The sequence below is a fragment of the Solanum verrucosum genome, unplaced genomic scaffold (genome assembly GCF_900185275.1).
Source record: "Solanum verrucosum unplaced genomic scaffold, falcon-dt-bn FXZP01000222.1, whole genome shotgun sequence".
NCBI lineage: Eukaryota > Viridiplantae > Streptophyta > Magnoliopsida > Solanales > Solanaceae > Solanum > Solanum verrucosum.
The window spans coordinates 595342-608455 of NW_026020027.1; the positions used below are offsets into that span (position 1 = coordinate 595342).

General features: G+C 33.6%; 2 protein-coding genes across 4 annotated transcripts in view; both read right to left on the minus strand.

The window, feature by feature from the left end:
• Positions 1 to 13114, minus strand: part of LOC125821133 (uncharacterized) — a 167244-nt gene that overhangs the window by 7723 nt on the left and 146407 nt on the right. For 2 of the 3 annotated variants that reach the window (XM_049500544.1, XM_049500543.1), the window contains exons 2-5: positions 6410 to 6527; positions 5516 to 5656; positions 4294 to 4385; positions 3986 to 4082 (exon numbers count right to left, since the gene is read on the minus strand). In XM_049500544.1, coding sequence (XP_049356501.1) covers positions 3986 to 4082; positions 4294 to 4385; positions 5516 to 5656; positions 6410 to 6526 — 447 coding nt within the window. In that variant the 5' untranslated portion in view covers position 6527. Of the gene's footprint in view, positions 1 to 3985; positions 4083 to 4293; positions 4386 to 5515; positions 5657 to 6409; positions 6530 to 13114 lie in introns of those variants that run through there. The other variant, XM_049500542.1, reaches the window with a different exon arrangement.
• Positions 7406 to 11559, minus strand: LOC125821135 (tryptophan synthase beta chain 1). The gene is made up of 5 exons (XM_049500546.1): positions 11189 to 11559; positions 9584 to 9940; positions 8125 to 8567; positions 7892 to 7986; positions 7406 to 7595 (listed from the first exon to the last, which is right to left on the minus strand). The coding sequence occupies exons 1-5, from the start codon at positions 11525 to 11527 to the stop codon at positions 7420 to 7422; spliced, it is 1410 nt and encodes a 469-aa protein (XP_049356503.1). The 5' UTR covers positions 11528 to 11559; the 3' UTR covers positions 7406 to 7419.

Below are 13114 nucleotides of genomic sequence, written 5' to 3' on the forward strand. Positions count from 1 at the left end.
GACTTTTGCCCCAGTGGCAAAAATGTATTAATGTAAAAAATGCCTTTTTACATGGAGACTTAGATGAGGAGATCTATATGGAGGTGCCACCTGCTTTTGAAAGCAATAAGGGAATGGTGTGTAGACTGAAGAAGGCACTCTATGGATTAAAGCAATCACCTCGTGCATGGTTTGGAAGATTTACAAAGGTTATGATCAAGCTAGGGTATCGACAAAGTCAAGGAGACCACACCTTGTTCATACGACACTCAAAAACAGGAAAAGTGACAGAATTGTTGGTTTATGTGGATGACATCATAGTAACAGGTGATGATTCAGAGGAGATACAAAATATGAAGAAGTGTTTACTCAAGGAATTTGACATCAAAGAGCTTGGGAAATTAAAGTATTTTTTGGGAATCGAAGTGGCACACTCAAAACAAGGAATCTTTATTTCCCAACAAAAATATGTGCTTGATTTGCTAAAAGAAACAGGAAAATTAGGGTGTAAACCAGTGGCTACACCAATTGAATACAATCATAGATTGTGCAATGCTCCAGAAGATTCAGTGGTAGATAAAGGCTTGTATCAAAGGCTTGTAGGGAAATTGATTTACTTGTCCCATACAAGGCCGGCAGAATCTGAGTTTAGATCCATGGCGATGGGAGTTTGTGAGTTGTTATGGCTAAAGATAATCCTTGATGATTTGAAGATAAATGGGAAGGACCTATGAGGCTATATTGTGACAATAAATCAGCAATAAGTATAGCTCATAATCATGTACAACATGATCGCACTAAGCATATTGAGGTAGACAGACATTTCATTAAGGAGAAATTAGATAACGGACTCATTTGTACACCATTTGTATCTACAAAAGATCAGGTGGCTGATGTTTTAACAAAAGGATTGCCAAACAACATGTTTCAAGATCTAATAAGCAAGCTAGGAATGGAAGATATCCATTCACCCGCTTGAGGGGGAGTGTTGGCTGATGGAGGATTTCCAAGAAGATATTCTTGTCATCAAAGATGTGATCCTCTAAGATGAGAAGATATTCTTCATATCAAGATATGATCCTCTAAGATCTTAGGATAATTGTGGTAATCTAGAATATCATATCTCTGATTCTTTCTCTCAGGGCCCGTTTGGCCATGAGATATGGTATCATGATATGGAATCATGATATGGTATCATGATATGGAATCATGAAATGAAATTGAAGGTTTGTTTGGACATGCGATATGGAATTTTTGTGTTGTATATTTTCTCATAAACATAAAAATCCCATAAGTTGTAAAACTATTAAAATAGTCCCAATTGTTTATTCAATCTTATCAAATAAACAAAAATTATAAAATCGCATAATAAATTATTACAAAGTTATTTGTTCTTTACTTAAATAATTGTTTCATCTAACTTTAATTTAATTAAAAAAATTGAACATAAATTGTACTTGATATGCTCATATCTCTCAACTACTCTTACAAATAACCTATAAAGTAGAAAAAAAACATACATTAGTGAGTAAATATTAACTTAGAAGTTAAATGCACTAAGATAAAAATTAACAAACATCACTAACTTCTAACTATTTACAAGAAAAATCAATAGTTAAATATTATTGAATAACGAAATTTTAAAAAGTTACCACAAGTTTGAGTCAAAAACACTTCTAATAAAATTTAATCAAAAAAATTATAACTAGTCCACTTGACTAAATATTAATAACTAATTGATCAAATTTTCCCAAGTCCTCAATCAATTGGACTTGATATCCTTCAGTCATGTGAACGAACATTTTGCAAATACTAAGATTAAGAAAGTGCGGCACCGCCAATGAAAATTGTCTTTTATCAATATTATGCTTAGTCATAAGATTAAGACGTTTTTTTTTTATTATGAAAAATCAAAAAAGTATTACTCCCTTCGTTCTCATTTATATTCACCAAATGAATTTCTACTTTATCATTTATATTCTCCAAATTTTAAGTAATAATAAATTTTATATTGGTGAGAATAATAAATTTTAAAAAGTAATGATGTGATTATAAATTTTATTTACATATGAAACAAATAGTTAGTAGATATAAATGTGGGTTGTTTTAACAAAATATAAACTCATGGATAAATTATTGTATTAAAATATCTCAAATCATGATATGGAATCACATGGTGATTCCATATCATGGTTTTTGGAGAATATGGTATCACCTCTCATGATATGGAATCATGAGATGGAATTAGCGTAAAATCGCATGTCCAAACGCTGATTCCATCTCACGACATCATATCGTGATATGGTATCGCATGGCCAAACACCTACTTAATGTAAAGATTTAGGCGATTCTATTCCACAATCTTTTATGTATATATAAAGCCATGTACATGACATAGAAAGCAATGAATGAAATTATTCAATAATCTTATTCCACAGATATCAAAACCTTTTATGCAAACATCTTTTGTAAGTACATTTTATGGAAAGATCTTGTATAAAATTAGAAACAGTTTGCACTACACGACCACAACTAAGAGAAGATTCAAAACTAGTTCAGGTTAAGATGAAATAGAAGGCTAACATGTGCATATTAGGTAAAGGACAGCATGATATGCAGGACTAGTACGAATTTGCATGTTCAGCAAAATTATGCTCCCCCTATTTCAATTTATGTGGCATAGTTTGAACATACACAAAGTTGAGAAAGAAAGGAGTATTTTTTAGGACCCGTTTGGCCATAGATTTCCCAAGTAATATTTGGAGAAAAATTTGGCAAATAGTGTTTGTCCATAAAATTTGTCATTATTTGGCAAATATCCCAAATTTCCAAATACTAGTTTTTTCTAGTATTTGGGCCAAATCTCATTATTTGGGATCTTTTAAAAATTGAAATTTTACACCAAACTTTTATCTTTTACAAAAACACCCTATATAGTAGTTGTTTGCGTTGCATTACATAATTTTTAACGTGAACACCAAAGTAGTGATGAAATATTCAATGAATATAAAAGTGACGATATGGTTGTTGATGAAAATGATGAACAATCGGCTCAAGGTAACAAAGTCATGTGCTTTGTCTACTTCACGATGTATGGAATGATGTTTGTTGCACTCACTCCAAACTACCACATTGCTCCAGTGTCATGGACACTACTTGTTATTTGTTGCAACGAAGATCCAATTGACTTGTAATACAAACTTATTGTTAGTTTTGATAGTTTTTAAAACTTATGGGTATAAATCATATTTTTCTAAAAAAGTGAAATGTGTTTTCCAAATACTATGGCCAAACACATGGTGAAATTTCACCCAAATTTTCACCCAAATAATATTTGCCAAGAATATTTGGAAATCTATGGCCAAACGCTAGCTTAAACTTGCGGTCTTAAACTGTCATAATATCTGAGTGGCTATAATACTTCTGAAACTTGTAATCTTAAACATGCTAGTCATTTGGGATAAATTGGAAAGTTTAAATTAAATCAACTTTAGAAAGTTGTCATTCTTGAATTCTTATGGAACGGACTAAAAAGGAAATGTTGCCACATAAACTAGAATGGAGAGATTAGCATACATCATATTTGTTAGACAGATCAATAGTGTTAGCACATTCAACCCATCATAAGGTTACAGCAATATGATTCATATAATCAGGGTAAATCAATGTGTTAAAGCTACAGATGGTCTATACCAACATGTAGAACTGTCACATCTACTTTTTTTAATCGTAAAATTTCTTACATGCACAAAGGGATGTAGAACAGTGATATCTATTACTAATTACATTTTTTTTAACGGTATTAAATACAGAAATAACGGAGAGAGGATGGGATGTTTACTTCACCTGCACTGTATCAAGACAAAAAAAAATTACAGTACCACATAATTATATCAAATTAACCCTCTTTCAAAGATGCTATTCTTCTATTTTTACAATTGATGTCTTGAGCATTATACCCCCATAAATTAGAATTAATTAACAGCAACTTGACTTGAATATGTACCTGGGGAAGCAAAGTAGGAAACGAACTTGAAAACTTTTTCTTGTTTGCATTCAGAAAGTCAAGGGTTGCTTCTGCAACAACAGGGTCTGCAAACTCACTGCAGTAAGCATTAAGAATTGCTTAACAAATCCACGAAGTAGAGTGATTTAATTACGTTATGTCTGGTAAAATAAAAATATATCAATCTACTACATCAGAAGAAGGAACTTCTAACTGCATGCTTATAACATTACCACAATTATGAAAGGTTAGGCTCAAATGAAAATCATCAAACTTTTAACAAAGAAAAGTAATGATATTCTCCCTACCGGCTCAAGCATGACTTAAAAAAGGTCCGTAAATTAGGATCAGCATCATGCAGGACCACATCTCCAAAGTCGAGAAAAAACTGAAGTATAGCCTATATAACAATGAAAAAAGACATGTTTAGAATTAGTATATACCTTGTCCTGGGAGGGGAAAAAAACACGATAGTGGAAATAAATGCTTACTTTGGAAATACAGCCATAAAGTGGCTCGAATTTAATCATGTATCAGAATACAAGGTAAATTCAAAGCCATAGGCATGAATTCCTTAAAGAAGTACTTCGCATAAAAGAATTTCACTATAGAAAGTTCAAAAATTATCTTTCACATATTAGTGTGACCTTTATGTAAGAAATAAACCGGTTTAATTAACTACGTAGAGTCCAACTAAAGGTTTATGTCCAAGTGTGCAAACATAGGTATATGGAGATACATGTATACATGAGTGCCTGTCAAGTGTGCGGCATACCCCATATCCTCCTTCAACACAGATAAAGCTAGTGCAGAAGAAGTTAAAATCTAGCTGAAATGATTCCACCAGCCAAGACTCAGATTTCGGAACCTTTTCAGAACTATCTGAAAAGACGGGGTTTTTTTACCTCCGAGGTTACTCGTGACACAGTTTTCCCTTTTGATAATAGCAGCACTGGTCTATTTTAATCTCTCTCATTGTCTTGCTGTTGTAAGCTCCACCGAAATTATGCTTAATAAACTCTCTCTTTCCAGCAAACTAAATTATTTGATTTAAACAAGCAGTAATAAAGGAGAAATTTTACCTTCTTCCTACATAAACAAGTATCTGATAATCTCTCTCATTGTGTTGCTTTTGTAAGCACCAAAGTTATGCATAATTAACTGTCTCTTTCCGATGAACTAAACTATTTGATTTAAACAAACAGTAAAAAGGAAAAGATGTTACCTTTCTTCCAAAAAAACAAGTATCCGATAGTCTTTATATTAAGAACATTCCAAAGTTCTAACGATTTCAACTTATTAATATGCAAAATGAAGTTAGAAGTTCAGTTCAAATAGCACACAAGATAAGGCAATTAAAAATGAGAGATTTTACCTACCTCATACTGAAACAAGTACCTGATAATATTATATAAATATCAATTTTTTAGAAGTTCTTTTAATTTCAACTTATTTATATGCAAAATGTAGTCAGAAGTTCAGTTCAAATAGCACACAGCATAAAACACGAAAGCACGGGAAAGAGTGTACCAGTAGAAGAAGGCCATTGGAGGTTTGAGACTGCGAAATTGAAGAAAGACATCGCTGAAATATCCTATTCAGATGAGGATAAACTCTAGCAATCAAATCTTCTGACTTCTCACTTCTACATAAATCACAAAGACTTTTGACCTGAAAATGACGACATAATCAACAATTCAACAGCTACAAGCAAACATCGGCTATATAAATCATCTATATCAATTATCTTCAGATTTTTCACTTCTACATAAGACTATTGACCTCAAAATGAACAACACAATCAATAATCAACTGCTACACCTCAATGAGTTAATATTGGCTATATAAATCATCTATATCAACAATCTTCTAATTTCTCACTTCTTCATAAATCACAGACTTTTGACCTGAAAATGAACAATACAATCAACAATTCAACATCTACACCTCAATGAGCTAATATTGGCTATATAAATCATCTATATCAATAAATAATCTGCTAAGTTTTCACTTCTACATAAGACTTCTGACCAGAAAATGAACACCACAATCAACAATTCAACTGCTACACCTCAATGAGCTAATATTAGCTATTAAAATCATCTAAAATCAACAATCTTCTAATTTCTTACTTCAACATAAATCACAAAGACTTTTGAACCTGAAAATAAACAACACAATCAACAATTCAACTGCTACACCTCAATAAGCTAATATCGGCAAAATAAATCATCTAAAAATCAATAATTTTCTAATTTCTTACTCCAACATAAATCACAAAGACTTTTGAGCCTGAAAAAAAAATACAATCAACAATTCAACTGCTATACACCACAAATCCAAATCAATATCAGATTTATAATATCATATTTATCGATTGAACAATGTGTGTGTACGGAAAGAAAGAGAGAGAAAAAAACTGACGGAATTGAGAAGAGAAGGATCGGAGGCAGGGTCGGTGACGAAATTGGAGTCTCTAGCACTGGAAGATAACGACCTCAGATGAAAATCGAACTGTTTGAATTTGTCTTCTCCGGCCATCATCTGTTTATCGATATACAAAGCAGCATCAATGGCGAAACTGCTGCATACCTCTTCTTATTATTTCTTCTTCTTTTAAGTGATGAAAAATTTGGAGAAGTAAAAAAAAAAGACATGATAAAAGGAATGAAAATTAATTTATATGAAAGCAATTATCTTATTGAAAAACTAGTAGTATTGTATTTAATTACTATTTTCAAAAAAAAAAAGTAGAGGGACAAGGGCAATTTAAAATTCGAACTCCATTGTTATTAGAAGATTACGAAATTTTAGCACTTCAATTCCCAAGTTTATAGTTTAATTGAAAAGATTTATTTGGTAACTCTAGCATTTTTATTTACTGTTTTAGTATTTGAACTCGTTCTATTATACTCCCTTTGTCTCTAATTACTTGTTCATTTTTTCTTTTCTAGTTGTCCATTTTGACAAATCAAAAAATGGTAAATTCATTATGTCAATAATTATTTTCTTAATATGTGTATCAATTCGAACATGTTTTCATCGAACGTGTTCTATTTTGATACTTTTGTATTCCAACTTATAAAAAGTTACGAGTTTAGCATTCCAACTCAAGAGCTTACCTTCATTTTGATAGTCTAGCATCCCAATGTAAGAGCTTACCGTCATTCATGGTCTATTCTTCTTCAACATGTAAATAACAAAATAAAATTTATATTAACAACTCCGTCTTTGTAAGCTTGTTCATATTTCAAGTCGGAATAAAGGAGGAAGGGGATATGCGGTAACGACACCGGGGTTTTTGAACCAAGGGCTCCAATAAAAACTAACAAGAAAAATGTTTTATTCATCAGAATGGGCATATTTTACCAATACAACAGACTTGTTTCACTCAGTTTCCTAAAGTACAAAGTGAATCCAAAAAGGGATTCAAATTAAACCTTCAAATACTTAATAGCTGTCTGAACATCTTTATCTCCTCTGCCACTGCAGTTAAGCACCACCCTAGTTCCATTGGGTAAAGTAGGACACAACTTCTCCAAGTAAGCCAGTGCATGAGATGTTTCCAGTGCAGGAATAATGCCCTCTAACCGAGACAATCGCTTGAAGGCTACAAATGAAGACCGACACAGGAAGAGAACATTAGTGAAACTTAAAATGTTAGAAAGTTAAAATCTATGTTACTCAGATCGTTTGGGTGTGTGCCGGATCCTCCAAAGTTGTGCATCTTTGGACGATCCAACATGGGTGCAACAACATTCTGGAGGGTCTAAGCAGCATAGGCTAAAACCATGTGCAAGCCATTTTGTATTATTTTGACAAAATTTTAAGATGAACACTTTTCAAATGGAACCGAAGCAGAAACCAAGATTAGAATCAGGAATTATTAGAGAAGTCAACAGTCACCTTCTAAAGCCTCCTCATCAGTAATGCTATAATACTCTGCTCGTCCTAAGTCTTTCAAAAAGCTGTGCTCTGGCCCAACTCCAGGGTAATCCAGTCTGGCAAGTCACAAGGAGGAGAAGAAAAGAGAAATGAAAATGGACCGGTGAGATGTAAAGATCTGCTATAGAATGACCTGCTAAAACTTTCATTCTAACAAATAAGGCACTTCCATGACCGAAAAAAGAAATTATTACCCAGCGCTGATAGAATGGGGCTCAACTATTTGACCATCTTCATCTTGCAGCAGATAGCTCATAGCTCCATGCAGTACTCCAACCTCTCCCTTTGTCAAAGTTGCAGCATGTTTTCCACTGTCTATACCAAAACCGGCAGCTTCTACCCCAATCAACCTAACATTGTCATCATCAACAAACTCATGGAACAGTCCCATAGCATTTGAGCCTCCACCAATACATGCAACAAGCACGTCTGGTTTCCCACCCCATTTTTCTAATGCTTGCTTCCTTGTTTCTTTGCCAATCACCGCATGGAAGTCTCTTACCATCATGGGGTACGGATGTGGGCCTGCAACAGATCCAAGTATGTAATGAGTTGTCTCAACATTTGTAACCCAATCCCTTATAGCCTCTGAAGTGGCATCCTTGAGTGTAGCAGTCCCAGAGTGAACTGCTCTTACCTGCATGTAAAATTATGGAAAATGAAGTCAAGAAATGCTGGCAACTCGAGAGCAAAAATGGTTCAATACTATTTTTTTAATCAAATTATAAAAACTGGTCTGATATTCTTTGAGACTCTGATCATCCTTGTAGTTAGAAATTAGACGGGTACCATAGAGGAAGAAAATGAAGCCAAAAGTAACCGTCTAATAAAATACTTCTTTGCATTTTTATTGATACTATGTAAATGTACGTCCTTCAGATAAGTCCCAGCTAATGCACTTGGGATTCCACAACTGTTGCAGAATGCAATTTCCAGGGAGATTTCTTCCTTGCATTTGTATCTGTTAGGCTCATTCGTGGATTTTAAAAATGACCTCCATATCCTTATCCATACAGATATACCATCCACATGATATGCTCTACATCAAACTAGGGATTTATCGTATACTCTCCAGTTTACAGTATTAGGAACTTAAGCTTTTGGTTACTGAAACTATGAGTGCATTTACCACATCAGAACTTCAATAAGCATCAAATGCAGCAAAAAATATAGTCCACTCCCTTCAAACAAAATTGAATTTCCTAGTTCAATTTAAGAGGTTATTGATTAGAGGCGTTGTAAAATCGAATTGTTTTATATTCATTGGGAGAAGATGTCAGACCCTTCCTTTTTTAAGAAAATATAAGAGAGTAGCTTTGAAAGAGCAAGCAATATTCCTATTAGCTTTTTTTTTCCTTCTTTTTTATTTGTATAATATGTTAGAAAAATACTTTTTATGAGGAAAATGAACATTGATGTGGGACAGACTAAAAAAGAGAGGTTGACGTCCAATTTGGGATACACACATATGTATGTATAGAGAAAATGCATCTAAGTGAGCAGATAGAAGTTATCACACAATTTAAACAGAAAAATGACACTGGTGAATACCATGGAACAGCGAAGTCGGCCCATAAATTATTCACATACTTTTCAAATTCTCTATTAAGCAAGCTAAGAACAAACACATAACTCATAATGTAGGAAACAAACCTCAGCTCCAAGCAGCCGCATTCTGAAGACGTTTAGTGCTTGTCTCTCCATATCTTGGGCACCCATATAGATAATGCATTCCAAACCAAAACGAGCACAAACAGTAGCAGTGGCAACACCATGCTGACCTGCCCCTGTCTCAGCAATGATGCGTTTCTTGCCCAAGCGCTTAGCAAGCAAAGCTTGGGCAACTGCATTATTAATTTTGTGGGCACCAGTGTGGTTAAGATCCTCCCTTTTCAAGTAAATCAGTGGCCCTTCGCCATTTGGGCGTTTGTAGTGCTCAGTAAGTCGCTCTGCAAAATAAAGAGGGCTCTCTCTGCCTACATAATCTCTTAATATTCCATCTAGCTCTTTCTGCAGAGTGCAGACAACATAAATCAGTACAAAGAATTAGACATTTTATATGGGACATCACAAGCCTTCGCAACAAACGGGATTGAAAAAAGAACAAAAGAGAGTTGTTAACAAAAAGAAAAGGTCATAACTAAAATTGCTTTTTCAGAAGACTTGAACTGTGTTAAGAATCCAACACAGGTTTCCCCTCTTGTAATTCGATAAACACTATGCTTGAGAACCTTTTCTCGTAATAGCAAAATAACATCTGTTTCGAGCTCACCACATAAAATACAAGTTCAGGGAAACAAAACTATTAAAGAAAGGAAATTGCGATTGCTAGTTGAATACTCAGCCTTACATGGGTCCATATATTCAAGAGGTAAAAAGACACATATATTTTACATTACCGGCTTACTTTGTTAATCAAGGTTGATGACTCGATGAACTAACAGTTCAAGAGGAACAAAGGGCACCCATTGCCCCGGTTATCGGTCCGGATAGTTGTTGGGCAAAACCAGCCCACAAATACTCTTAACATGGTGATGATGTTGTCCGCATTGGATCAAGCCCGCGTGGTGTTTCCCAAAAGGACTCACACCATTAAGAGAATCCTTACAGCTTATATGTAGCTTACTTTTCATTTTAGCAACAATAGTGAGGGAAAGCTTTGGCACAATGGTAAAGTTGCTCTTTTGCTGACCTATAGGTCTCCATCCCAGATGTGAAAGCAGACTCTTTGCAAAACTGCAAAAGATACTGCTTGTGGCATACCCCTTCTCTCTCCCAATCCCAAGCTAGTTAAAGATCCTCTATCTAGAAAAAGGGGGAGATATAATGATACAGCACTAAATCCTGAAATCAGTTCTTTTTATATCAAAACACTAATTCCTGAAACTATTGCCAGTCATTGCATAATCAACCAGACGTCTCTTGTTCAATTTCTCTAACATATGCATTGATAGAATGCAGGATTTAAGTATAATAACATTTACAATAATAACAACCAAGGAAATGAAATCAAATATCACCAATCAATATTAAACTACACTTATCCATTCCACATTTCCACTCTTTTCTCAACCATTTCATTCCAATACTAAACAATTTGTCCTTTAAAGCAAATGAAATCAAATCACCAATTTGTAAATTTATGCAACAAAAATCAATACAAACAAAAAAAACTTCTAGAACCCTATTTCAATACTACTACATAATCATCAATTTGAAAATTTATGCAAATTAAAAAAAAAAATCATTTCCGAGAACCTGAAAAGCTTCATCGGTAGCGAGTGATTTGAAAGCTGTCTCGAGCTCATCAAGTGCGTGCATTAGAGTTTCAGGCACGTATTTTCCACCAAATTTTCCAAATCGGCCGAACGAATCGGGACGTTGAATAGCCGCCGGTTCATCAACCGCCTGAGCCGCCATTGATTGTTTTTCTGTAAGAACACAAACAATGGAAGGAGGAAACTTTGAGGAGGAGGAGTGGCAAGGTGTAATTTTGTTGAGTTTGAGGGGTATTTGGAATTTAGGAAAGTAGGAGGAGGAGGAAGCGGCGGAAGAGAGGCGGCAATGTTTCGGAGATACGGTGGAGGAGAAGGCCATGTTTGGATGAAAAGTTTTTTAAAAAAGAGAATAAAGTTGAATTCTACTTTTTGGTCTTTTAAATAGTGGTGAATGGGGAGAACACCATGGAATTTTGAATACGTGGCTCATTTTGATTCAATGCTAATTAGACTTTAGATTTGTTTATATTAACCTTTCTTTCGATCGTAGATTTTGAAGTTAAAATTTAAAATATTTCAAAATTGTATTTAAACATGTATTTTGTTTAGAAAAAGTTTAATGCTAGTTTGACTATGCGATAAGGGATAATTAATATCGAAATTAATTTTAGAATAATTTATTCCAAACCACAGGATAATTTGTCTCGTAATTGGTTATTTTGAGAGTTGCTATGTTATTTTTATCCCATATTTATGATGTGATAATTATCTTGGAATAATTTATCTCGAGATAATTAATCTTAGAATAATTTATTCTCAACCAAGCGAGATATTTTGTTTCTTCTCATTTTTTCATTTACCTTATCTTTTATAGTAGTCATATCCGTAGGTCGTATTCTACATTTTTTTTTAGAGAAAATGATCAAAATGGTCCTTAATGTATGGGCTTTGATTCCATTTGGTCCTTAATGTATGGACTTGATGGAAATGGTCATTTATGTATCATAAATTGTGATCAATTTGGTCCTTAACCCTAAAATTTTAATGGCAGGGATTATTTAAAAAAAATATATAACTAAAATCGCTACACGTGGAGCGATTTTCCATTATTTTTTAAGCAGTCCTCGCCTCGGGAATTTTTAATAAAAAAAATTAAAACTTTTTTAAGAAAATGGCCGCTATAGCAGCTATTTCTATTTTTTAAACGCTGCTGGGGCAGCGTTGTTAAAAAAAAAATCACAGCAGCGATTTTAAAGAAAAAAGAATTTTTTTTTTGGACCGGCAGCGATTTTAAAAGGAGTAACAACGTCAATTTTGTCAGAAGAAAATCGCTCCGTCAGGAGCAATTTTGCCCTTTTGGTTAAAAAAAATTGATGTGCCATTTTGGAATTTTTGGAAACAGGGGAAGGAAAGTCTTGAACGAGCGCATCTTTTACATATTCCGTGTATTTTGACGGCAAAATAAAATAAAATATTAATTTTAAGGTTAAGGACCAAATTGATCACAATTTATGATACATAAAGGACAATTTCCATCAAGTCCATACATTAAGGACCAAATGGAATCAAAGTCATACATTAAGGACCATTTTGATCATTTTCTCTTCTTTTTTTTATAGTTTTATCCTTGAAATTATTGGTGTATAAGATTATGTACTGACAATAAACGATATGATCTATTCAATTAAGAATTTAATAATCCAATTTTTACTAAAAATAACCATTTGACATTTTTTTTAATTGCAATCGAATGACAATCACTCCCTCCGTTTAAAAAAATGACCTAGTTTGACTTGAAACGGAGTTTAAGAAAACATAGAAAACTTATTAATCATGTGGATCTAAATTAAAGTTATGTCAAATATACCAAAATGTCCTTTAATCTTGTGGCCTTAACATGTCACGTAGAAAGTTGAAGTTAGAGTGTTGCCAAAAAAGGAAAGGGGTCATTCTTTTTTAAACAGAC

Bases quoted from the DNA above. Each gene is read 5' to 3' on its own strand.
- LOC125821135 (XM_049500546.1), bottom strand. From the start codon at position 11,527: ATGGCCTTCTCCTCCACCGTATCTCCGAAACATTGCCGCCTCTCTTCC. The intron at 9,941-11,188 runs GTTCTCGGAAAT...TGCACTCTGCAG, and splicing joins CTACCGATGAAGCTTTTCAG to AAAGAGCTAGATGGAATATT. The intron at 8,568-9,583 runs GTTTGTTTCCTA...TTTTACATGCAG, and splicing joins TGCGGCTGCTTGGAGCTGAG to GTAAGAGCAGTTCACTCTGG.